Source organism: Amborella trichopoda, chromosome 4, assembly GCF_054954075.1.
Source record: "Amborella trichopoda isolate Santa Cruz 75 chromosome 4, AtrichopodaSantaCruz75HAP2 v2.0, whole genome shotgun sequence".
Taxonomy (NCBI): Eukaryota; Viridiplantae; Streptophyta; class Magnoliopsida; order Amborellales; family Amborellaceae; genus Amborella; species Amborella trichopoda.
The window spans coordinates 13,729,876-13,753,442 of NC_142339.1; the positions used below are offsets into that span (position 1 = coordinate 13,729,876).

Sequence of the window (23,567 nt, forward strand, 5' to 3'; positions counted from 1 at the left end):
CCTAGTTCTCCTTCACTAACATACTTCAACTTATAAATAATGATGTCATAGGTTACTAATAAAATCTTGCAATATTTAATTTTTTTACTTCAACTTATAAATAATGATGTCATCGGTTACTAATAAAATCTTGCAATATTTAATTTTTTTCCACAAAGTAGAATTTTTTATAATTATTTTTTAAAAAACTCCTATTTTTAACCAAGATTTCAATGGTTTTACTTAATACTTTTTTTTTGTGAATATTTGAGAATTAATTAATTTTTACTTTTTTTTATATATAAAAAATTGTCTGACCAATAGGACCATCAGATGAAACGGTTAAACCATCCCTTCGTCAGTTCGTGCACCAATCCAATCCTAATAACACTGGGCCAACTTACCCATAAAACCTTGAGGCCAAGCCGTTTCCTTGCTTGATCTCATTACTGACATATGCTCAGCCTTTGTGGTTAACAACGCCATTGTTGATTAAAACCATGACATGGAACTTACTATCCTATTTGCAAATCTAAAAATATAATTTCATTTATCAAGATCGCCCACATATTTTGCATCGATAAACGCTTTGAATGTGCTCGAGTCCTTGCTAAAAGTCATGACATAACCACTTGCGCCTCTCCTGTCTTGAGGCACCTATTTTGCAGTTTCCCAATGAGCTTATATGGGAGTTGACAATAATCGTCTCAAGATACCAACTAAATATGCAATATCTAACCTAAGTGCATATCATGGAAAACATTAGGCTCCACATCACACTTGCCTAAGGAACTCTAGTTATGGTCTTTTGGACATTGCTCGTGTACATCTTGAAATGAGGTGCCAAAGTAGTCTTCACAAATTTTGCATTGCTCATGTCAAATTTATGAAGCAATTTTGCATTGCTCATGTGTAAGAGATGAAACCCAATTTTGTCAATTCCTTTAAATTTTGATTTTAAAGTATTTGTTTTGCTAACCCGAGATTTTTTATTTTAAAATTCTTATTCAAAGATGCCTTGAGCTCATCAATCCTACTTTTATTTTTTTACCTACAGAAAACATATCACTAGGATCAAATAAGAACTATCATAAGAAAGCTTTATATAAATACCATGGCTATAATCACTCGTCTAAGTATCGAATACATATTATGAACATATCAAAAGTCTTGTGCCATTGTTGCATGCTTGAGACTATATAAGGATTTATTCAACTCCCACATTAACTTTTCTTTTTCCATTTTAATAAACTCCTCTAGTTGTTGTACGTATACTTTTTATTGAGGTTCACCATGTGAAAAATTATATTGACATCCATTAGTTTAAGCTCTATATCATATAATTCAAATAACCCAAACACCAACTGAATGACGTCTAACTTGACAAATGGCGTGAAATTTTTTAGGAAGTCGATACTTTCTTTTTATGCAAAGCTATTTTACAACTGGCCCGGCCCTAAACCTTTCCACTTTCTTTCAACCAGTCCTTTGTTTTAACCACTTTCTTGCAACCAATAGCTTTCCATCCTATTGATGATTCTTCTAAATCTCAAGTCTTATTCTTGTTTGTTCAAAGAACCGACATTTTCTCCTTCATAACTTTTTCCATAAGTTCTTGGAAGGTGTTTGGTTCTTCATTCATCGCCATTATAGCATGCAGTGATATGAGATCCACATAATCTCTAAACTGCTAGAGTGGATGGGTTAACCTTATGGATTATCTTGGGATTGATTGCCTAAAAGTGCGCTTCGAATAATAGGAAAGAGAAGAGAGACTTAAAAATAGAGAAAACACAAAACTTTTTATGGATTCATGGAGGAGTTCCAAGTGCCAGTGATCAAGTTGTTTCCTTTAGATTTGAATCTCATTGATACATGAAAGAAACACCTTGGTTCAAAGGTTAGATACATTAAAAAAATACTAAAGAATAAAAAATGGGTGTGGTTTGTATAAGGTTGAGGCCCTAAACAATCAAAATAGGGTACATGTTCAAATAATGTTAAAATATGTTGTTTCAGTATTAGAAATCTTCATGATGGCCTGAAAAAATATTTTCATCTCTAATTATAAAATTTAAAGTTAAAAAATAGTGTAGATTGAGCGGCTTGAAAATTGAAAGTATGAATAATACATTTCAAGATGCCCTATTTCCACTATTGAAATCTACTTTTTCTCATGTTCATGTATCTTGAGGTCGAGATGATCGAATTGAAGAATTTTCAGCATCAAAATTCAAAACAACCTTTTCTAATGAATTTTGGAGATTGTTTTAGGGTCCCACCCTTATATAAACTTTTTCTTTAAAAAAATATGCCCTGGCGGACCCTCTCCTACTTTAAAAAGAAGTGCATAAATGATTCCATTATCATCTGTAGGAAAGATACTTGATGCAGGTTACCAGTGCTGTGAAGGAAGCTTGCTGCTGGTCCAAGTGATTCCTCCCCACATCGCCTAAATAGCAACTCTATAGGTGGCCACTGTCATGGTAAAAACAAAAAGGGTCCAATAGAATAAAAATACCTCACATAAAGGTGTTTTTATTTTGAATAATTGTTTAATGCTGTACCGCATTTCTATTATATGCGGTCCAGTGGTATAAAGTATCCATCTTAATGATGGATGCAAATACGTGGTCCATCTAAAAACAATTGTATCTAACAGTCCAAATATTTTCTTAATATAATTATTATTTTTAGTTTTCAAAATTTTTTTTTTTTCATGTTCATGATCTCCTTATTAAAGATCATATATTCTTTAAAAATTAGGATCAAATTATATTTAAAAAATATATGTATTGCCAAGATCGCATTTCTACATGTGTGGGCTTGGCCGCATGCTAACCGCATCCTTTTATTTTTATTATAAACTTTTAAGTTGTGAGCAGGGTTTTAAAAAAGGGCACGTTTAGCATGCGGCCAAGCCCACACTTGCACAAATGCTGGCCGGCCAAGCCCTTACATGCACAAATGCTGGCTTGACAATAAATATATTTTTAAAATATAATTTGACCCTAATTTTTAGAGAATATATAATCTTTAACATAGAGATTATGAATAAAATTTGAAAAATAGAAATAATAATTATATTAAGAAAATATTTGGACTATTAGTTACAATTGTTTTTAGATGGACCACCTATTTGCATTCGAATACTTTATACCCCTGGAACGCATATTATACAAATGCGGTCCAGCCCGCATGAAACCATTGTCCGTTCAAAAAAAACGGTTTTGGTTTCGGTGCTCATCGAATTGGTTTGGATTTCGATGGGGATGATTGGTGATCCGACTAGTTTGACTATATGGATGCTAGAAAGAAATCTGAAAGAAATGCCGAAAATTATTAAAAATCGAGATATTTATTTGTTTTTGTTAAAAAAGTGACCACTACATTACATTTCATTCCAGTTAGAAAAGTACAGAATATAAAAAGTTTTAATCAACGGCATCAAATAATTACTAATAAATCACAAATAAATCAAGAAAAATCAACGATAGGCATGAAACAACCAATAATGACTAAAGAAAACAAAAAATGGGGCAAAACTTTATATGCAAGATTAAAGAAACGAACTTTTCCTTAATTCCTCATAATAAAAAGATAGATTAGATGAAAAGATTGCCCGATATAATTGTTGATCATCAAATAACAGCTGATCATCAAATAACAGCCACATCTAGCATTACAATGCTCTAGAAAAATCTAGATCAATTGTGTTGAAAAATAATAAAAAGCACTTAGAAAAGCAAAGCGTATAGAAATATTGTAGGAATGACGAAAGAGAACTATTCAAGAATGCTCCTAACACTGTATGAGAGAGGAGCCTAACATCAAATATTCCATATATAGAATTATTTCGAAAAAAATATGAGTGCTAAAGTTAAAAGGTTTAATATTTGGAAAAAGTTTATATAAGGTTGTAGCTTTAAGATGTAGAATTAAGGTGCACCTAAAAAATCCATGGTGAAAGAATGTTTAGAAGTTGGAAAATGCTACAATTGAACATTCCCAACATCGAAATGTATTAATATAGGGAAAAAAAAAGATTTTGAATCCAAAAAATAGTGTCGTTGGCAATACATCCTATTTATCTATGGGTATATTTTGTATAGGGTCGTAACTTTGAACAATAAAAATAAGGCGTACCTCTGAAATTTTTTGTAAGATGTAATTTTGGTGTAAATTTTTTTAAAAATGGCTTGAAAATATATTTTTATCTCTATTCATAAAATTTTAGACTTGAAAAATGATCTATATCAAATGGATATATAAAAACATGAAAATCTAGAAAGTAGAAGGTCCAGATAATGTGTTGCCAAATGCACTATTTTTTGGATTCAAAATCTTTTTTTTTACTCGGTTTTTATGCGACTAGCCCGCATATTGTAGAAATACGGGTTTGACAATAAATATATTTTTAAAATATAATTTAGTCTTGATTTTAAAAGAATATATAACCTTGAACATAAAGATCATAAATATAAAAATAAAAATAAAAATTATAATAAAAAATATTTAAACCATTAGCCACACTTATTTATAGATGAACCACCGACTTGCTTCCAACCATCTTTAAGACAGGTGCTTTATTCCTCTTGACAGGATATCGTAGAAATGCGGTCAAAGCCCGGATGCAACAATTTTCCTTAAGTAGAAAGTAGGAGATAGGGTTACACACACACAATGAGATAGGCGGATAATGGGCGAGCTTTCGATGTGTATAGGAAGGGAGATACGAGGGAGATACGATGAATGATTGTGGGCTTCTAAAGTGGGTTTGTAACGAGGAGAAAGAAATGATTATTTGGTATTTAATGCATGGCGAATGGGGCGGGAATATCATTTCTCATTAAATAAGCTGTGTACCTGCTTTATACACATCACAAGCTATCTTACGTACTCAATCACTCCTCTTTATCCACCTGTCTCTCCCTCCTCCCTCTTTCTCTACCCTCTAATTTTATGTTTGAAAAAAATTTATGAGGTCTCAACTTTACACTGTACACGTAAGGTACACCTTAATTACCCACTAGTAAGCTTGTTCCAATGTTGAAAAACCCTCAAAACGAATCATCTCAATCTTAAGATTTATTAACATTAAAAAACAAAAAAAAAAAAAGATATTTTTAGTCCAAAAAATAATTCATCTTCTAATACATTATTGAACCGTCTATTTTCAAGATTTTTAAATATCTATAAATTTATTTGATCTTACTATTTCTATAATTTTAAATTTTATAATTAAAAATAACATTAGATTTCCATATCATCGCAAAGCTTTGTAGCACCGAAACTATATTTTTATCATAGTTTTTGAGACGTAACTTATTTCAATAGTATAAAGTTGGCACCTCATACAAACCACACCCTTTAATGTTTGGTCACTTACGATAGTCTAGCATTTCTCCCAGCCTTCTTTTCCCTAAAGGGTGCCCTTTGCATGCGGATGCATAGGCAAGCCCCTTCAAAATTTATCATGATATATAATTTTGGTGTAAAGTATTTTTAGGATTATCTTAAACTTCATTTTTATATTTAATTATGAAATTTTAAATTTTAAAAACGATTAAAATCAAGTAGATTTATAAACATATGAAAATCTTAAAAATAGATGGTGTAGATAATATGTTGTAAAAGGCATTATTTTTTTGATTTAAAATTTTTTGATTTTTCATAGCCATACATCTCGATATCGATATGATCAATCAAAAGGTTTTTCAACATTAAAATTACCTTTTCCTATAGAATTTTAAAAGCCATCCATAGTTCTACAGGTAACATCCTTATATAAACTTTTTTATTCCCTAAAACACCACACATTACTTTTTTCTTCCCTAAAATAGCTCACATGTTTTATATTGAAGCAATATTTTTTTTCTCCATCTCACTCATGGGTTTTGTTTCTGTGCTTTCTGTTATCTCTCTCAAATGTTTAATCCAGTGATCTGGATTAGGAATTAGTGATTTTAACTGAGAAGCGGTAAGAACTGGTTTCGGGAATATATTGGTCCCCATCTTGTACCTTTTCTGAAAAAAGATCATCTAATGTTTTTTAGGTCCTGTAAATTTCCCATCATGTGAACCTCTAGTTTATATTTTGTTCATCTACTCAAACCATGGAGATCAATTACGCTCATGATGCAATAATCGGACGCAAATAATCAGTGTTTTAAACCCAACAAATCTCTATCGGGATCGCCGATCTGGGTGCAGAATCGATCAGAGACCAAGCTGGTTTCAAGATAGTATGTTCCCGGACTCTATTTCACTTAAAATCTCCTCCTCCTATTTTTATCCCTAAGGTTCACCCCTCCTATATTTTAAATTTTTGTTTTGCTTTATATATTTTTAAAGATGTTTTTAGTTCTTTATTTAGACGACCCAAGAGCAATTCAAATCGCCAATCCAGTCAATTTGAATAAAGATCAGGGTGGATGATCCGCCCACCATTTTTTGAAAATAAAAAATTTATATAAGGTTGCATCTTTAAAATATAGAATTAAAGATGTACTTCATAAATCTATCGGAAAAGGTTGTTTTAATGTTGAAAAACACTTTAATTAATCATTTCGACATCAAGATGCATGAATATTAAAAAAAAAAAGATTTTGAGTCCCAACACTATATCTAGATTTTCATATGTTTATAGATGTACATGATTCTAACCATTTTTTATTTTATAATTAGATATAAAAATAGATTTTGAGAGATAATCTTAAGAATTTTTTAGACAAAAATTGCATATTGTGATAAAATTTTGAGGTAAGCCTTAATTAAATTGTGTCCGGCTGCAACCTTATAGAAACTATACCATTTTTAAATGAAAAATTGTTTAATTCGGGCTGGACCACATTTCTCCATATGGGGTCCAACAAGGGCAAACCATCCATTGCAAGTAGGTGTTCCATCTAAAAACAATGAAAACTACAGGTTCTAATTTTTAAAATTTATTTATTTTTTCGTATTCATGATCTCCATGTTAGAGATTATATATCCTTAAAATTTAAGTCCTAAAATCCATTTTAAAAAATTTATTAAGAGACTAACATTTCTACAGATGGGGAAGTGGCCACATAGATACCGGATCCTTTCTTATAAAAAATTTATTAGAGTAGATGACCGACTCAATAATCGGACACCGATTCAATTTGCCCAATCTAGAAAGCTCTCCATCTACCTTCCGGAGCACGCGGATCAATCTCTCACTCTGTAGTCCGTACAACTACACCCCAATCTTCTCTTTCCTACCACCTCTTACAGTCACACACGCACACGCACGCGTACGTCACCTTCCCCTCTCTCTCTCTCAAGGCAAGGCGTGTTTGATAAGACGAACTTTTTACAGTTCATGATTTAATGGAGTTATCAAACAGGCTCTACAAGTAGGCTTACGGCTGGGAAGATTATGGCGCGTGAGACTGAACCGGGTGGGGTGCTAGCGTTGCGTAAATGACCGAAAGAGCATCATCGCTTTTACGCATTTTCCCGAGAGAAAAAACCCACCCCTTATTACTTTTCTCTCTCTTCTATCTTATAAAACACGCGCCACTTCTTTCTCTTCTCTCTTGTAAAACAGGCTCCTCACACAGAGCCCAGCAGCCTCTGGTTCTTATATCTTTCTCTCTCCGAGTGTTTGTGGATTCTGAGGTGAAGCAGTAGCAAACAGTTTGTTGTTGTTTGAGGAAATCTTGTGTGGTACTTTACTTAGGGTTTGCATTTATTAAGTGCATGTCTGTCTGTGTAACTGTTGTGCGGCGGTGCGTCAATTTCTACTTCAACTAAAAGTACTGACTTGAGACAGAGATAGGAGTGTTTCATACTGACGTGAGATAGAGATAGGAGTGTTTCATACTGACTTGAGATAGAGATAGAGAGATACTAGTGTTTCATGGTGATTTTTGTGCTGATAAATTAGTATTATTGGGGTTTAGAAGGGAGGATGCTGTTTGCATCAGACAGGTTGCTCTCTTTCTCTCTCTAAGTTTTTGCTCTTTCTGAATTTGCAGGTGAAGTCTTTAGTCTCTCTCCCTCTCTTTCAAGAGTAAACTAGCGAATTGCGTTGCCTCTCTCTTTCTCCTACCAAACCCTAGTTGCATAGCATGGCTTTCTGTTATGGAAACCCTAAATAATTCTTTCTTTCTCTGTCTCTCTGGACCCCTAAACCCAAATCGCATAGCATAGCTTTCTATTACCCCTGCTCTCTCTTTCAAAACTCCCATAAAACTCCTCTCTCTCCCCTCTGAGTCCTCTCTGAACTCTCTATCTCTCCTCTCTCTCTCTCTCTCTCTCTCTCCTGCTCACCATGCTCAACCCTTATGCCCCAGAGTTCATCTCCCGCTTCCACCATTACCGACCCTTTCCACCCATACCCCATACCTGTGACTTCTCGCTCTTTACAAACACAAACTACAACTCTCTCCCCCCTTCCCATGTCTCATTCTCTCCAAATTTTTATCATTCCAGTTGCTCACTTGTTCAAAACCAACCCTCATCTCACTACACAGGCTGCTTCTTCAATGCCTTACCTCCTCTTCTTCCTCATCCTCATCCACCTCATCCTTTGCCTCCATTAATGGAGACCCCGGGGGCCAGAGCTGCTGTTATGGAGATCCCCAATGAGAGGGTAGAGAATAAAGAAACCTTTGATAAATCTCAAGGAGAGAGGTTCATTTGTTGGAGACCAAAGGCTAGGTATGGGGAGAAGTCTAGAAATAGGCATGATAAGTTTAGAGAAAGGTCTGATAACGATTTGAATCCGTTCAAAATCAAGGAAATTGATGGGCAGCACAGCACGGTTATGATAAAAAACATACCCAACAAATGCAGGTTCGCAGGTCTATCTTTATTACGTTACATATTAAAAAAAAAATCATCTTTATTTTTGTGTTTCAAAGATTATGTTTCTATCTATCCTTATTACATTACATATGAAAAAAATAGAAAAAAAATTATCTTTATTTTTGTGTTTCAAATATTATGTTTCTAGATATAAACCTTTTTTTCTTTTTCTTTTTTTTTCCTTTGTTTTTTTCCTTTTTTTTTTTTTTGTGGCTTTATCTATTTGCTGAAAGGGAGGCGTTTACCCTTTTTGTTTTTTGTGTTTTTGGTTTATATTTGGTTTAGTTGGAGAAGGTTGTTGGATTTTCTTGATGAACACTGCATTCAAGAGAATGAGAAGATTAAGAAAGTGGGGAGCAACGCTCAAGAGATGTTCTCTGAATACGACTTCTTGTATCTACCCATGGATTTCAAGTGAGTCTTAGCCTTTTATAATTAACATTTCTCTGTTTCATATCCATTGATGTGGTTCTTGGCTCTCCCTTGATATTTTATTGGAAAATTGCTTCATGCGGGCTGAACTGCGTGACTACATATGCGGTCCAAAAAGTGTAAAGCATCCATCTAAAAGATGGACGCAGGTAGGTGTTCCATCTAAAAACAATAGGAACTAATGGTCCAAATGTTTTCTTACTAGAATTATTATTTATGGTTTTTAAATTTCAAATATTTTTTCATATTCATGATCTCCATGTTAGAGATTACATCTCTGCTTAAAAACTAAGTCCAAAAATCCATCTCAAAAATAGATTTATTAATAGGCCCGCATCTTTACATATGAGGGCTTGCCCCATGTCCGTCCCCATGCATTGTTTTCCATGTCCATTGCCTAGCACTTGATTATAAGTTTTTTGTGGGCACGCAGGAACAAGTGCAACTTGGGGTACGCATTTGTAAATTTTACAAGTGCAATGGGGGCTTGGAAGCTTTACAACAAGTTAAATGGATATCAATGGAAGGTTTACTCCTCTAAGAAGATTTGTGAGGTCACTTATGCAAGAATTCAGGTCATAAGCACCCTTTTTCTTTTACCATACCATATTGAATCTCACACCAACTTATTGTTGGTTATTTTCATATGGTCTCTCTCATGTTTGATTTTTTGTTTCTTAGGGAAATTTATCAAAGTGTACCGAAAAGATGAATTACTTATAATTTTATTCATTTCATTTAATTTAGTTTTGAAAGTCCCATGAAAACTCACATGAATGGTTGAAATGCTAAGTAGTTGAGAGATTAGTGTATTATGATAATTTCCCATATTATGTACATTTTGCTGCATGTTTTATTTTTTTCATTTTTAAGGGAATTTATCAAAATGCATTATTTAACATTTTACTCATTTCTTTTAATTTAGTTTTGAAAACCCCATCAAAACACTTGAAGTGCTGAGCAGTTGACAAATTAATGTATTTTGATATATTTCCCTTGTTCTTATGTACATTTTGCTTATTGTTGTATTTTTCCATTGTTAGGGGAATTTATCAAAATGCACTGAATTATTGAACATTTTACTCATTCCTAGTTTTAAAAATCCCATGAAAACCCTTGAAATGCTTAGTACTTGACAAATTAATGTATTATGATAAACTTCCCTTAATCTTGTGAACAGTTTGATATTGTTCACATGGGAGTTGTGTTATATTATCAGGGAAAGCAAGCCTTAGTGAAGCATTTTTGTGGCAGCACCTTTATGTGCAATTGTGATGATTATCTGCCCCATCTATTCTCTCCACCTCGCAATGGTTCAGCCCTCTCCGAATCTATCACAGTGGGACGGCGACTGCACCGATTTCATCCCTAAACCTCCCTCTCTCTCTCTCTGTATTTTTCTCTCTTTGTTTGCATCTCTCTCTCTCTATATTTTCCTTGGTTGTTTGCATGAGTTGCCTCTCACTAATTAGAGCTTTTGGAACATTGTATATGTTAATGTACATCGGTGTTTTTTGTTTTTTTTTTGGTGAATCAGTGGGGATATCGGCCCCTGCCCGAAAGGAATGATTACATGGTAGAACATACAATTTACTTGCATGGTGGTAGTGGTATAACGTTCGTTATCAGGATTTTGTATGCGTAAACCGTATCCGTGTGATATATTTTCCAAAGCTACGTTGGGGAAAAATGTTGGCCTCATTTAGAAATACTTGCTCCCAAGATCTTATTGCACAGTTTTTTCTTAAAAAGGAAAAACAAAGCAGCTGACCAATATCAATTTTTGGCGGAGTTTGCTTTGTGAAATTTGTTGTTTGTTTCAGATCTTTTCGAGTCTATTGTGAGCATTTGTATATTATGATGTATATTATTGAGAAGTTTTGGAGAGTTTGATTCACTGGGGCGTGTTGATAACTGGAAGCCACGGCTTGCAGTACTGCAACATTTCCATTGGGTTTCTTAATTGGGAACTTCTGTGAGAAGCCATTGGAGGCCAAAAGAACAAAAAATGCGATGAATTTTGTAAGTTGCGAAGCCCTCAATTCGATTATGTCAACCTTGAGATTCATAGACATGAAAAAAGGGATTTTTTGTCTTAAAAATAGTTCTGTCTTTTAACATATTATTTGGACCATACATTTTTAAGATTTGTAAGATTTGTAAGCGTTTAATCGTCACCAGTTTTGGAACTTTAAATTTCATTGTTGGGGACAATATTTGATTTTTTATATATCTTAAGGCTTGTTGGGGACAATATTTGATTTTTTATGTATCTTAAGGCTTTGCGACGCTGAAATTGTAGTTTTCGTGTGAAATTGCAGTTTTGGTGGAGTGTTGGTTTTTTTGGGTAATTCGGTGAGGATTGTATTGTATTGTTTTGTTTTGTTTTGATTTTTACTGTTTTTGTTTTTTGTTTTTGGATCGATAATTGCTTTTTAATGAGTTAGGTGATTATCGATCATGACTCCAACCCATTTTCGTGATATTACCTTACACGAACCTCACCCATATTAATCTATATCAACCTATTATTTTTGTCCGATCATTTGGTAATAAATCTGGAGTTATTATTCTAGAATAACACTCACATTTATCTTCCCTTTAGCAGCCCCACTAAAGATGCATACAATCATATATGACCCAAAACAAATGTGCAGTTATTAATTTTTGGGCAGCGTCTTTAATTGACAATGGCACCATTGGCATTGTATTACCTGAGAAAATAAATCTTGAGTTGTTATTCTAGAATAAAACTCACACTTATCTTCCCTTTAGCAGCCCCACTAAAGGTGCATGCAATCATATATGGCCCAAAACAAATGTGTATTTATTAATTTTTGGGCACTGTCTTTAATTGACAATGGCACCATTGGCATTATATTACCTGAGAACGCCCGTCTCGAAAACCTTGATTAAAGTTGCATTTTTTTTTTTTTTTTTTATCTTTTTTTTTTTGGAAAGACATCCAAGAATTTTATTAATCACAAAAGGGAGTTTACATCATCGGAAATACAAAGAGGCAAGAAACACCACCTTTCGCTAAGGCACCAGTGATACTGCTAGCCTCGAGGTAAACACAAGTGAAAGAAATTGAAATAGAAGAAGAAATGTTCAAGATCTTCAGTCAAGAGAACGGAAGCTCCCATGGAATTAGGTGCTCTTTTTGACACCAACATATCACATTCAAAGAATCACCTTCAACCAAACATATAGATCTTAAATTCCTCAGTGAAAATCTCCAAACCTTCAAGCAAAGTATGCAGCTTTGCTGGATTAGCCGTAGCCACACCAATAGGGCTTGGCTTGTATAAGACAGAAGGGTATTACTACAAGAATTTTGGAATACCCCTCCAATTCCAGTTGGGCTTGAGTTTTCAAGTGAACTTCCATTAAAATTCAGCTTAATATAACCCATGTCGGCTTCACCTATAATAATTTTGGCTTATATCTATGCATACCAAGGAAAACAAATTAAGGAGATTCACCATTATATCCATTTTCGAAATCCATTTTTGAGATACCACAACCTTCTTTAGACATCCAAAGGCTTGACCAAATAGACAATTTGATCATATGAATAACTTTATCTATAGGTAGTACAATCTTTCAAAAGTCCTCTTGTTCCTTTCCTCCCACACTGCCCAAAGGATCGTGCCTACAACGATTTTCGAATATTCTTGCCAACTTTAGGCAAAATGAGGGAGAAAATTGATGGACGACATCCAGCACATTTTGAAGTAAAGGAAATGACACACTAATCATGTTCATTAACCAATTCCAAAGTATAGAAACAAAAGGGGCATTGAAGCAACAGATGGTTAACCAACTCCTCATCTTGCTTACAAAATAAACAAATATTCAACATAATTTTACCTCTTTTGAGCCGGTTAAATTTTATTTTGCATTGCCAAGCATACAAAGATTTGTATTTTGTAAAGATTTGTATTTTGTAGGGAATTGGCCATTTTCAAATTTGGACAATAAAAAGAGATGACCATCTCCATCGGTCATAGAATAACAAATTATAACAAGATTTAACTAAAAATAAGCCATCGTTTTCGATTTCCCAAACAAGAATATCCTTTGCATCTTGTGCAACATATACTTTCTCTAACAGTTCCATCATAGCACACCATTGTGCTTGTACCACATCACTTAGCCTCGGGTTTACTCCAAGTACACCATAGCACACCATTGTGCTTGTACCACATCACTTAGCCTCAAGAGTACTCCAAGTACACCGATCTCTTCTCTCAACTGCATCACAAAACAATATATTTTGGATTGAAGCCAACCGAAACATTCCAGGGAAAGCTAGCTTCAATGTGTAATCCCTTAACTATTTATGATGCCAAAATAAAGTCTGCCTATCACTACCAAAGTTCTAGCTGAAGTAGCTCGATATCATAAGCCTGCAATTATAAATAGCTCTCCAAATGTACGAAATATCCTTGCCTCTACCACCACCAATCAAGACATCATAACTTTCCATCCCATACTTGACAATCAGGACTGGGCACCACAAATGATCCTTCCACAAATGATCTTTCAAATGGATACTTCTCCACCACCACTTACACAACAATGCAAAATTAAAATATCTCAAACTTCGTATACCCAAACCTCCTTCCCACTTAGGTATACACACTCTGTCCCGTCTAAGCAGGTGGTATTTCTTATTATTATCATGCGAACCCTACAAAAAGTCCCTCATCAATTTCTCGATCCTTTTAGCAACCAAGGCTGGCATCTGAATCACTGACATCTGATAAACAAGAAGATTGGCTAAGCATGATATTAAAAAAGTGACTTTATCTCCTGATGATTTCCAAATATCAAGTTTAACTTGTACCCTTTCAATAATCCTATCCCAAACTACAATAGGAAATTTTGAGATTGGCAAACCCAAGTGGGTAATGGGAAAGGATTCTACTTTACAGCCCAACACTAAGGCCAAAATTTGAATTCTCATCCCTATACAATTAATCCCCATCAAAGAAGACTTATGAAAATTCACCTTAATTCCCATAACAACCTCACATATTTCTAAAAATGTTGCAATATTTCCAAGTTGTGTTTCATCTGCATCATAAAAAATAGTAGTATCATTAGCATATTGAAAATGCGAAACGACAATATTAGAGTTTGCAATTTGGAATCCCATAAACTTTCCCAAAAATTCGACCCTGAATAGAATAAGGCTGAAGCACTCAGCATAGATGGTAAATAAAACGGGAGAGAGAGGGTCACCATGGCAAAGCCCTCTAAAAGCATTAAAGAGACCACTTGGGCTGCCTTTAAAAATAACATTTATTGGGTGGCATGCCAAGCATTCACCAGGCTACCAAATAAAATTAAAATCTACTCTAATTACAATTGGAAATGAAAAGGACTAAACCACATTAGACATGTCCTCAATAAAAGTAGGTTTTAAGGAAGAAACAAAAGGGCCATATACATTCATAAATCCCCAAAAATAGCCTTAATTAGGACCTACAAAGCCCAAAAAGCAAAATACGATCTTTAACAACCCACGTAAAGTTAGTAAGCACCAAAGGATCCCAAAAAATTCAGACACCACCAGAGTTTCCCACAGCATCAATATCACAAAAAAAAAAAATCCCTTGAGCCCCAAACTTCCCTAGCCATTGAAAGAGACGGGCTAAGAAGTTTGGTCTCTTGCAACCCTAAAATTATAAGTTTGTACTTCGAAACTAAAAATAAGACATTCTTTTTACACCTAGCATCACCCGTGCCCCTAACAATCCAAGACAAAATATTCATTAAAACAAATGAGGAGAGGTTGAAGAACCTGATCCAGACTGTCCGACCCCATCTTGAGCTACAGTCAAGTCCATGGACTCCCAATCTTCATCTTCAGTTGAGGAGGAGGAGGAGGAGCCAACATCCATCAATTCAGGTTCACGAAAAGAAACACCCGCATTCAGATAGCCTCTTTGAGGGATGCCCCGAGCCTCCAGCCTGGCCGATGACCGGAAACCTCGACGGAAGATCTTCTTTCCCTTAGCCTTCACTGAAGCCTTTCCAACCGGGGTACAAACCACATCATTAACTGGGTTCACCACATCTGCATTCCGAGGCACCTTCTCCTTTATCACCTCCTTAACTTTCATGCGCTTGCGAATCTCAGTCATCACCATTGCAAGAGGCAACGTCTCCAAACCCATGTCACAGAGCAATTTTTGAAACTTAGGTGAAACATCAGAAAGAGCATTACCTGGTAAAGCCAAAGCATCAGGGGCGGGGGTGGAGCGTCCATCACAAGTACAAGTTTGTGTACCATTACCAAAGGCAAAGCTGGCCCAGGTGTAGCATCCACCACCAGTATAGGTTCATGAACCCCCAACAAAGAGTGGTCCACAGGGGTTTCAGTCACACTACCCGACTGTTGAGCATCCAGAGAAACATCGGCTGACTGGGGGCCCTCCAATAACAATCGTGACTCATCTGGATCCACCACCACAATGGCCAGTGGATCAATAAGCAGGGGGTCAAAATGGCTACGACTTGCCTTGGGGAAGGTCTTGGCCGCTGCAGTCCAGTAAGGCAAACGACGCATCTTGTGAAAGAGTATGGCACAGACAATGACGATGCACCATGCTTGACCCAGTCCTTTTTAGGCATCAAGAATAGAACAAGCGCAGCAGCCGAAGACGAAGACGAAGACGAAGACGAAGGATAGAGGAGATGCTTGCGGGCAGGAGGTTTTTCAGGGACAGAGGGAGCTTCTCTATCCAAGGAAACGTTACGCCACCTGTACGGCATGAAGGTTCCGACCAATGAGCTGATGGCAATTCATACCTTCCCCCCTGCACGCAATTTTACCGCCGCCTTTGCCGAAACTTTTGCGTTAAGAAAAGAAGATGGGCTCGCAGTTGTCATGAAGCGACCACTCTGTGCCAAAAGAATATCATCTAGAATCCAATCCTTAGGCACGTCTTCTGATACCTTCTTTACAAATATATTGGGCTGCAGTTGCTAAATCCTTGTTGAGGCCTACTTTAACGCCTGACTTCAATTACGGGGGTTAAGAATAAAAACAGAAGTCCCTATGTATATTCCGGAAACCTTCCCATAGGAATCCATTTTTTTTAAAATCTGGGAGCAAGTTTTTTTTGAATTTTGAAGCCCTTAATTTCTCGCTGCAAACCATAACGGTGATTGACCCTTTCCGGGTGAAACCTTGCTATGGCAACCGTCCTTCCATTGCACCTTCTCTCTTTGCCGTAGACTCACAAAGAACCTGAATAATAAAAGAATCCTCGCCAACATTGAGGCAAAAATGGTCCGGTAGTGCCCGGCTTTTGGCTTTGGAGATTTTAAAAAAGAATCCCAATCCAGGTCTTGATGGCAACCCAGAATGCTCACAATTCTTTTAATTATTTCTAAGTTCCACGATGCAAAGGGATGCCACTAAGATGTATCCACATAATATCTTTTTGAGCAAAAGAACTATGATCACTCAGTTTCGAGACATCCAAACAGATGAGGCTTCCACGAATTCTACAGAAGCGATGTTTGAGCGCTCTAATGACTTCCTCCTCGGATGTCAGTTTAAACACCACTTTATTCACTCCCATGACCCTTTACATCAAGACCATATGAAAGATTTCATCCCCTCTTAGTCCAGTCAGATCAACCAAAAAAATCAAATACAAGAGGAGAAAAAAATCGGGTCACAAATCTTCCACTTAACTTTCTACCCACCAAAGATCCCCAACATACCTGTACCAGCAACCATTTATTGCTTTTCCTTTCACAATTTTTAAGTGATTCTAGTTTGCCAGGTTCATTTATATTACGATATATTTGTTTTACTTATTTTCATTATGGGCATATAAGATGTGAGTGGATTATAGCCTCTTACACATCAGGTAGTTGCTTTTTCTTGGTATTTGATATGCAGAAATTGTTTTAGTTATATATTTTGGTTTGGTGAAAAGATTTCATGCTCCTATGCGAGCATAATAACCATTTGCTCCCTCACGCAAAACTCCAGCTCAGAATTTTTTTATCTCGAACTTTCGAGTTGTAATCTCTAGATCCCAATGAGTGACTTCAAATAATAAATAAATAAAAACTTTAAACTCGCACTTTTTGTGCCTAAAATGAAATGCGACCCTAAGACTGAAGAGGAACCCTTAAAATTTGGAAGGAAAGATCTTGACCTTTAAGAACTCTAAATCCAATTTCTTTTTCTTCAAAGTAATCTAGTGATGTTTACATAGATTCCAAAATTTTGGATAAATAATCTTCTCAAGTGGCTGTTTTCCCCGACGGTGGTGTTGTGCAGTATGCTCTCTTAAGACCATGCCATATTGGTCAGTTTGTTAACAGCCACTGAATAGCCGAAAGGCAATTAAAGAAAAGCTTCTGAGCAGTTTTCTAAAATAAATGAAAGAATGTGAAAAGTGATTTTTGTTTCTTACCAAATAATGCTTTGAAACTATCTTGGAAAAATAATTTGTGAGCCCTTAAAATGCTTTCCTGTCCCAGGAATATTGATTACATATCTGGTGACCACATCTAAGGTTTTTAGTTCAAAATTCCCTTTTTTTTCTTTCTTTTTTAATTAGTAATGAGGTCAATCAATAATTATTTAAAAATTTTATAATGCAGAATATCTCCCTCAATATATGCTTTGGCAGTATGTCCTAACCGTACTGAAACAACTTGAGGAACCTTCTCAAAATCCATCTTTTTGATGGATTGAGGATCCAAAAACCCCTATGAATTTATTTAAGCTATAAAAAAAAATGGACTTGGAGCTCCTATGATGATATTTATGGGATTTAAAAATTATTATTTTTCATATCCATACATCTTGATATCAAAATGATCAATTAGAGAGTTTTTTAACATCAAAACAATCTTTTCATATGGATTTTTTATGTACGGGTTTTGTTAGGCTACACCTGGTGTTGACCCTTAAAGTGCTCAACATTTTTAGACATTTAGATACCCTTATCCTATAGTATTGTAACTTTTTATTTAGAGGAATTTTAAGTAATTAGCCAATGGTAAACTATAAATTCCTAATAAAAATAAAAACATTTATTAACAATAATGGATAATGACATTACTGATATGGTGTGTCACATCACCCACAACGTGCATTAATTGCTTCTAACTACTAATAAAATGGCACTATTTTTTTTAAAAAAAATATACATTCTACCATTCTAAATGAGCAAAAATGCCTTTACTTGAAAAATTTTGCATTGCAATTCAACAGTATTTTAGTGTCAAAAAATGTTGAACACTAACAAAACCCTTTATATACGCCTTAATTCTATAATTTAAGGTTGCAACCTTATATAATTTTTTTCTATAGAAAAATGTTGCTATACATCCTAGGTCCTAAATTACTAAAACAATGCAAGAAACCCTAAAACTTATTTAAAGCTTCACCCAAGTCAAAATTTGCCCCAACGACCTAACGATCCGAAACATAAACCATCTAAGAAGGAACTGAATGAGCTTGGGAATGATCCATGAAGAGGAGTAAGAAGATGGTAGCAATAAACATGCAAAAAATTAGAAATGTGCAACAAGCAGAGCAAAGAATACATTTGAGGGGCTGATGGGAGATGCATCAAGAAGTATATGAGGATGTATAGTGGAAGATGCATGAGACCAAAGATTGTTTTGCAACTTTTTGACTCTTCAACGACACTTACATACACCCCTTTTAAGTCCGACCAATTTATTATTATTAGATGGTATTAGAAAATAAAACTTTTCGTCCAAAAAAGATCTTCCCTTTGAGGCTCAAGGGATAAAAAAATATTCTTTTCCAGTTCGGTTAGATCAAAAAAACTTTTCGAGCTATTTGAAACAATTCTTCGATTCTTCAACTTTGATGAAATTGAAATAATAGTAATAAAATAAAATAAAATAGTATGATATACTACTCAATTTGAGTGAATAAAATTTGAATTTTGTTCAATTTGAATATTGAAATTCAATCCAATTTGAGTCGAAGATTTTTTATCTATCTTTGCTCAAAAGAACCAATTTGAGTGAAAGGTCAACAAGAGTATAGAGACCATTTACTTTTGGTACAAGGAGGTCACAATTACTTTGTATAGCATATTTCAAATTGGGTCGTTGTAAGAGTATATTTACTAGTTCCCAAGTTCGAAAAAAAAAAAATTGAACTTCGTGACACAACCCAAGCCTTCCAATTTGAAATCTAATGGCCAAAAATAATGTGACATCCTTTTATCAAAGAAAAATTGTCTCATAGTATACAATCCCTTCAAAATTTTAGGAACAAGAGGGATTGTGACGTCCTTGTATGAAAGATAAAGGAAAAAGTTTATATAAGGTTGCAACCTTAAAATATAGAATTAAAATTGCACCTAAAAAATCTATCGAAAAAATTTATTTTAATGTTGAAAACTGTAATTGCTCATCTTGACATCGAGATGTATGAATATAAGAAAAAAAAAAATTTTTTAAATCTTATAAATAGTGTATCTTGTAACAGATTATCTAGACTATCCATGTTCAAGATTTTTATATTTTTATAGACCTACTTGATTTTAACCACTTTTGAAATTTAAAATTTTATAATTAGATATGAAAATATATTTTCAGATAATAGTAGGAACTTTTTACAATAAAATTACATGTTATGATAAAAATTGGAGGTGCGCCTTAATTGGATTGCTTAAAGTTGCAACCTTATAGAAACCACACTAAAAGATAAATATACATTTCCTTTTTAAAACCAACATAATAACATATTTAAGGCTTTTTGTTTTTATTTTTTCACCAATGTTTAAGGCCAAATATAGAATAACCGACTCAGCACAGATATGTCATTAATGAATGCACGAAATGGGTTGCAAACTCCTCATCCTTCTCTTCCCCACCCATCTAGCTTCGTAGAAGTACTTGCCAATCATCTTAACCATCTTCTGTTATACAACATTTTTTTTATCAAGGATTGTATACTATGAGGCTATTTGTCTTTGTTTCAAGGTGGTCACAATTGGTATTAGCCATTAGATATCAAATTGGATAGCTTGGGGTGTGTTATGGAGTTCGAGAATTTTGTTTTTTGAACTTTAAGTTTAGTCGTACTCACAAATATCCAATTTGAAGTTTGTTAGACAAAAACGATTATGAACTCCTTGTTTTAAAAATAAATGGCTCCTTTTTCTTTTCTTTTTTTTTGAATAATGGTGATTTCATTGAGTAAATGAAGGATTACAAAAAAAGGTACACAACATAAGTGAAAAGCAGAGGAGAGAGAGTGGGATACAGAAAGAGAAGATGGGAGAGAACGGTAAAAAGAAAAGAAGAAAAGAAGAAGAGAAGCAAGATAGAAGCTAAGGGATTACGAGAAGAAGAAATACGGAGAGCAGCAACAAAAACTAAGCTGCGGCCAATTTTTCTAGGCTGTCTGCTTCTCTATTTTTTTTTTTTGTTAATGTAATTCGTGCAATCATTCCCCAAGCTTGTAACCATATCTCAGATACATGAATGTTTAGACGTTGACCATATATAGAAATCAAGGTATTGTAGCTTAAGGGTGCATTGTCCAACCATTTGGCTGACCAAAACTATCTTGTCACCAATGCCTACTCGGATTCTACTTTACATGAGAAATAAGTTCTTAACAAAATCTATACCTTCCCAAATCATCGATGATGATCGTCCTACATTGAGTCTCTTTGGGTCAAATCATTTTCATCTTTACCATATTTGGAGATAACTAGGAGTTGTCATTTAGCCTGAGGTTTTGGACCGATCCTCCACCACCATTTAGTAAGCAAAGCATCATTCATATGTCTCAATCTATGAATTCCCATACCACCTTCTTTCTTTAATCGGCATACCTTATCTCATCTAACCAAACAATATTTTTTAGTTTCAGCATAACCACTCGACAAAAATTATCGCATGATGGCTTCTAATTTTTTAAGAATTAAAACTACTGCTCCATATTGAGAGAAAATAAAGTTGGATGTTGGCTACGGTGGATTTGATAAGAGTGATTTTTAGTATTTTTTAGAATCGAAAATGGTCTCTTTATATGCGTTTCCTTTATTATTGGCATTGATAATACCCGATATTAATAATACCCAATTTTTTATTGTTGGCATTGAAAATACTCAGCATCTTTGGACATACCAACATTCCTTCCCACCGACTAGTTGATGTTTATGGCGGTTTATACCTGATAGAACCGCAGATCTTTTTATAGCAGAAAAGAGGACGCGGTTAGCATGCAGGCAAAGCCCGCATAGTAGAAATGCCGGCTTTTTAATAAATTTACTTTTGTAATAGAGTTTGATCCTAATTTTTAGAGAATATATAATCCTTAACGTGGAGATGATTAATTCGTAAAAATAAATAAATAATAAAAATTAAAACTAATAATGCTATTAAAAAAACATTGGGCTGGTTTCTATTGTTTTTAGATGGACCACTTATTTGCATCCATCTTTAAGATGGATGCTTTACACTTCTGGACTGCATATGTAGAAATGCAGTCAAGCCCGCATGAAGCAATTTTCCTTAATTTTAATGGTCTAATAGAAGGCAAATACTTCGTACGTCTAAAGGAAATTAAAAGTGGAGCAATTTCAATTATTAAAAAAAAGAAAAAAAACTAACTAGTTGTTACCAAATTTTTGAAAAAATAATGATTAATTTCATTTAAAATGATATGAGAGAGTATTGTAATACCCAAAAATAAAGGAAATCTGAGTTTTTTGAAAAAAAAAAATGAATCCGAAATGTATGCATTTGGGAGGGGATTTGAGTCACTAAAACCATAAAAACACCAAAGTAAAGAAAACCAAATAGAAAATATCAAAATATTAAATACAAAGTAAAAACCTTTCAAATAATTTCTAAAGAATATGAAAATTCATGATAAATCAAGAATAAATTGCAGGAAACAATTAATGATACAAGAAACTATTATTACAAAAAAGAAGAAGTTAAAATACAAATTTATTTTCTCCCAGTTTTCAAAAGAAAAATGAATTTTTCAAAAATAAACTTTGAGATAGAAAACTCTAGCTATTCATTTGCAGATAACAGGTAGATCTAGAAAAAAACTAAGGCAATTCTTCAAATCTTTATTTTCTTGAAAATATCCAAATTATTTATTTTGGAAAATAAAAACGAGTTAAAAAAGAAACAGACAGTATCCTCAAATTAAGCGAAGAATGAGCAAATACTTGGTGTACATTAACCCTAAGATTGTCAAAAATTTCAAACCCCTAGGACTTATTAGACTTAGAGTGTAAATCAAATAGATCCATGACTCACCAAGTTGAAATTCAATAAAAATAAAATCCCAATTTCAGATGACAGGAGTCCGATTAAATGAATGTGCAGTGTGGATGTAAAAGTTCATCAAAAAATGGCTACAGGAATCAAAGTTGGTGGTGAAGTAACTTGGAATGAGCCCCAAAATAAAAATGGAAACCCAAAAATTTGGGGTTATTGGACAAAACGTTAGTCGTTCCCTGAGCTAGCTATTCACTTTGCTGAACCACCGGGGTCAGATAACCTTGTGGGGATTCCTCAAATTTGACTATCCTCAAATAGGAAAATAGTTTGATAGAGCTAAAGCCCTATCAAAATAAATAAAGTTTCACCTAAGAACTCATCGAAAATTATAATTCAAGCATTGGAAAATCTTTTCATCAATCACATTGACTTGAACATTATGGTTCTTTAAAAAACAGTAGGATTTCAAACTTTAAAAAATAGTGTATATTTCCATTTTGCCCTAAGAATAAGCGGTCAAAGATCTACAAAATCTGTACCATTTTTTTAGTTTCAAATTTTATTATCGGTATTGAAAATTGGTTTTAGAGCCATCATGGAAATTTCGGTTGCCGAAAGTGCTTTCCCGATGAAGATTTGAGGTGAAGCTTTATTTGGTTTTGATAAAGCCTAGGCCTTATAGAAACTTCATCCTTTAAAATATTAAAAAATTGAGATACTTCTTGCCCAAAAAAGGAAAAACGTATCAAATATAACAAAATCTTAGTCCCTATAAATTCAAATAAAAGCTCATTATTTGATCTTAGAAAATTCAAGTAAAAACTTGGATTTTGTAAGATTTGCTTTATCCATAGCAGAAATCTTATAAGATTTATGTTCTCTTTCCCGCTTCTCTCATATCCTTTCTAATATGCCTAGTTAATCGAGCCCTAAATAAGTAGGCCTGGTTTATGAAATAGGGCCTGGTTTAAGGTCTCCAGCTCCAACCCGTCCTAGCCCTCATTGGGGTAAGGCCAGGCATGGGTAATGCTTTATTGGCC

The 23,567-nt window shown here is 34.4% G+C and overlaps 2 protein-coding genes across 5 annotated transcripts; one reads left to right on the forward strand and one right to left on the reverse strand.

Moving 5' to 3' along the window:
- Positions 1 to 7,545: 7,545 nt before the first annotated feature.
- On the forward strand, positions 7,546 to 10,815 carry LOC110007969 (protein MEI2-like 1). Of its 2 annotated transcripts, XM_020672570.2 has the most exons (4): positions 7,546 to 8,805; positions 9,103 to 9,231; positions 9,683 to 9,824; positions 10,469 to 10,815. In XM_020672570.2, exons 1-4 carry the CDS (start codon positions 8,282 to 8,284, stop codon positions 10,619 to 10,621), a joined length of 948 nt encoding a protein of 315 aa, XP_020528229.2. In that variant the 5' UTR covers positions 7,546 to 8,281; the 3' UTR covers positions 10,622 to 10,815. The 2 variants fall into 2 exon arrangements, with proteins under 2 accessions (XP_020528229.2, XP_088721070.1); XM_088864944.1 differs by lacking the exon at positions 10,469 to 10,815 and having other exon boundaries at positions 7,834 to 8,805; positions 9,683 to 10,138.
- Positions 10,816 to 12,996: 2,181 nt separating this feature from the next.
- On the reverse strand, positions 12,997 to 16,063 carry LOC110008083 (uncharacterized). Of its 3 annotated transcripts, XM_020673427.2 has the most exons (3): positions 15,062 to 15,984; positions 14,267 to 14,331; positions 12,997 to 14,014 (listed from the first exon to the last, which is right to left on the reverse strand). In XM_020673427.2, exons 1-3 carry the CDS (start codon positions 15,435 to 15,437, stop codon positions 13,946 to 13,948), a joined length of 510 nt encoding a protein of 169 aa, XP_020529086.1. In that variant the 5' UTR covers positions 15,438 to 15,984; the 3' UTR covers positions 12,997 to 13,945. The 3 variants fall into 3 exon arrangements, with proteins under 3 accessions (XP_020529086.1, XP_088721071.1, XP_088721072.1); XM_088864945.1 differs by having other exon boundaries at positions 12,997 to 14,331; positions 15,062 to 16,063; XM_088864946.1 differs by lacking the exon at positions 14,267 to 14,331 and having other exon boundaries at positions 12,997 to 13,506; positions 15,062 to 15,982.
- Positions 16,064 to 23,567: the final 7,504 nt, after the last annotated feature.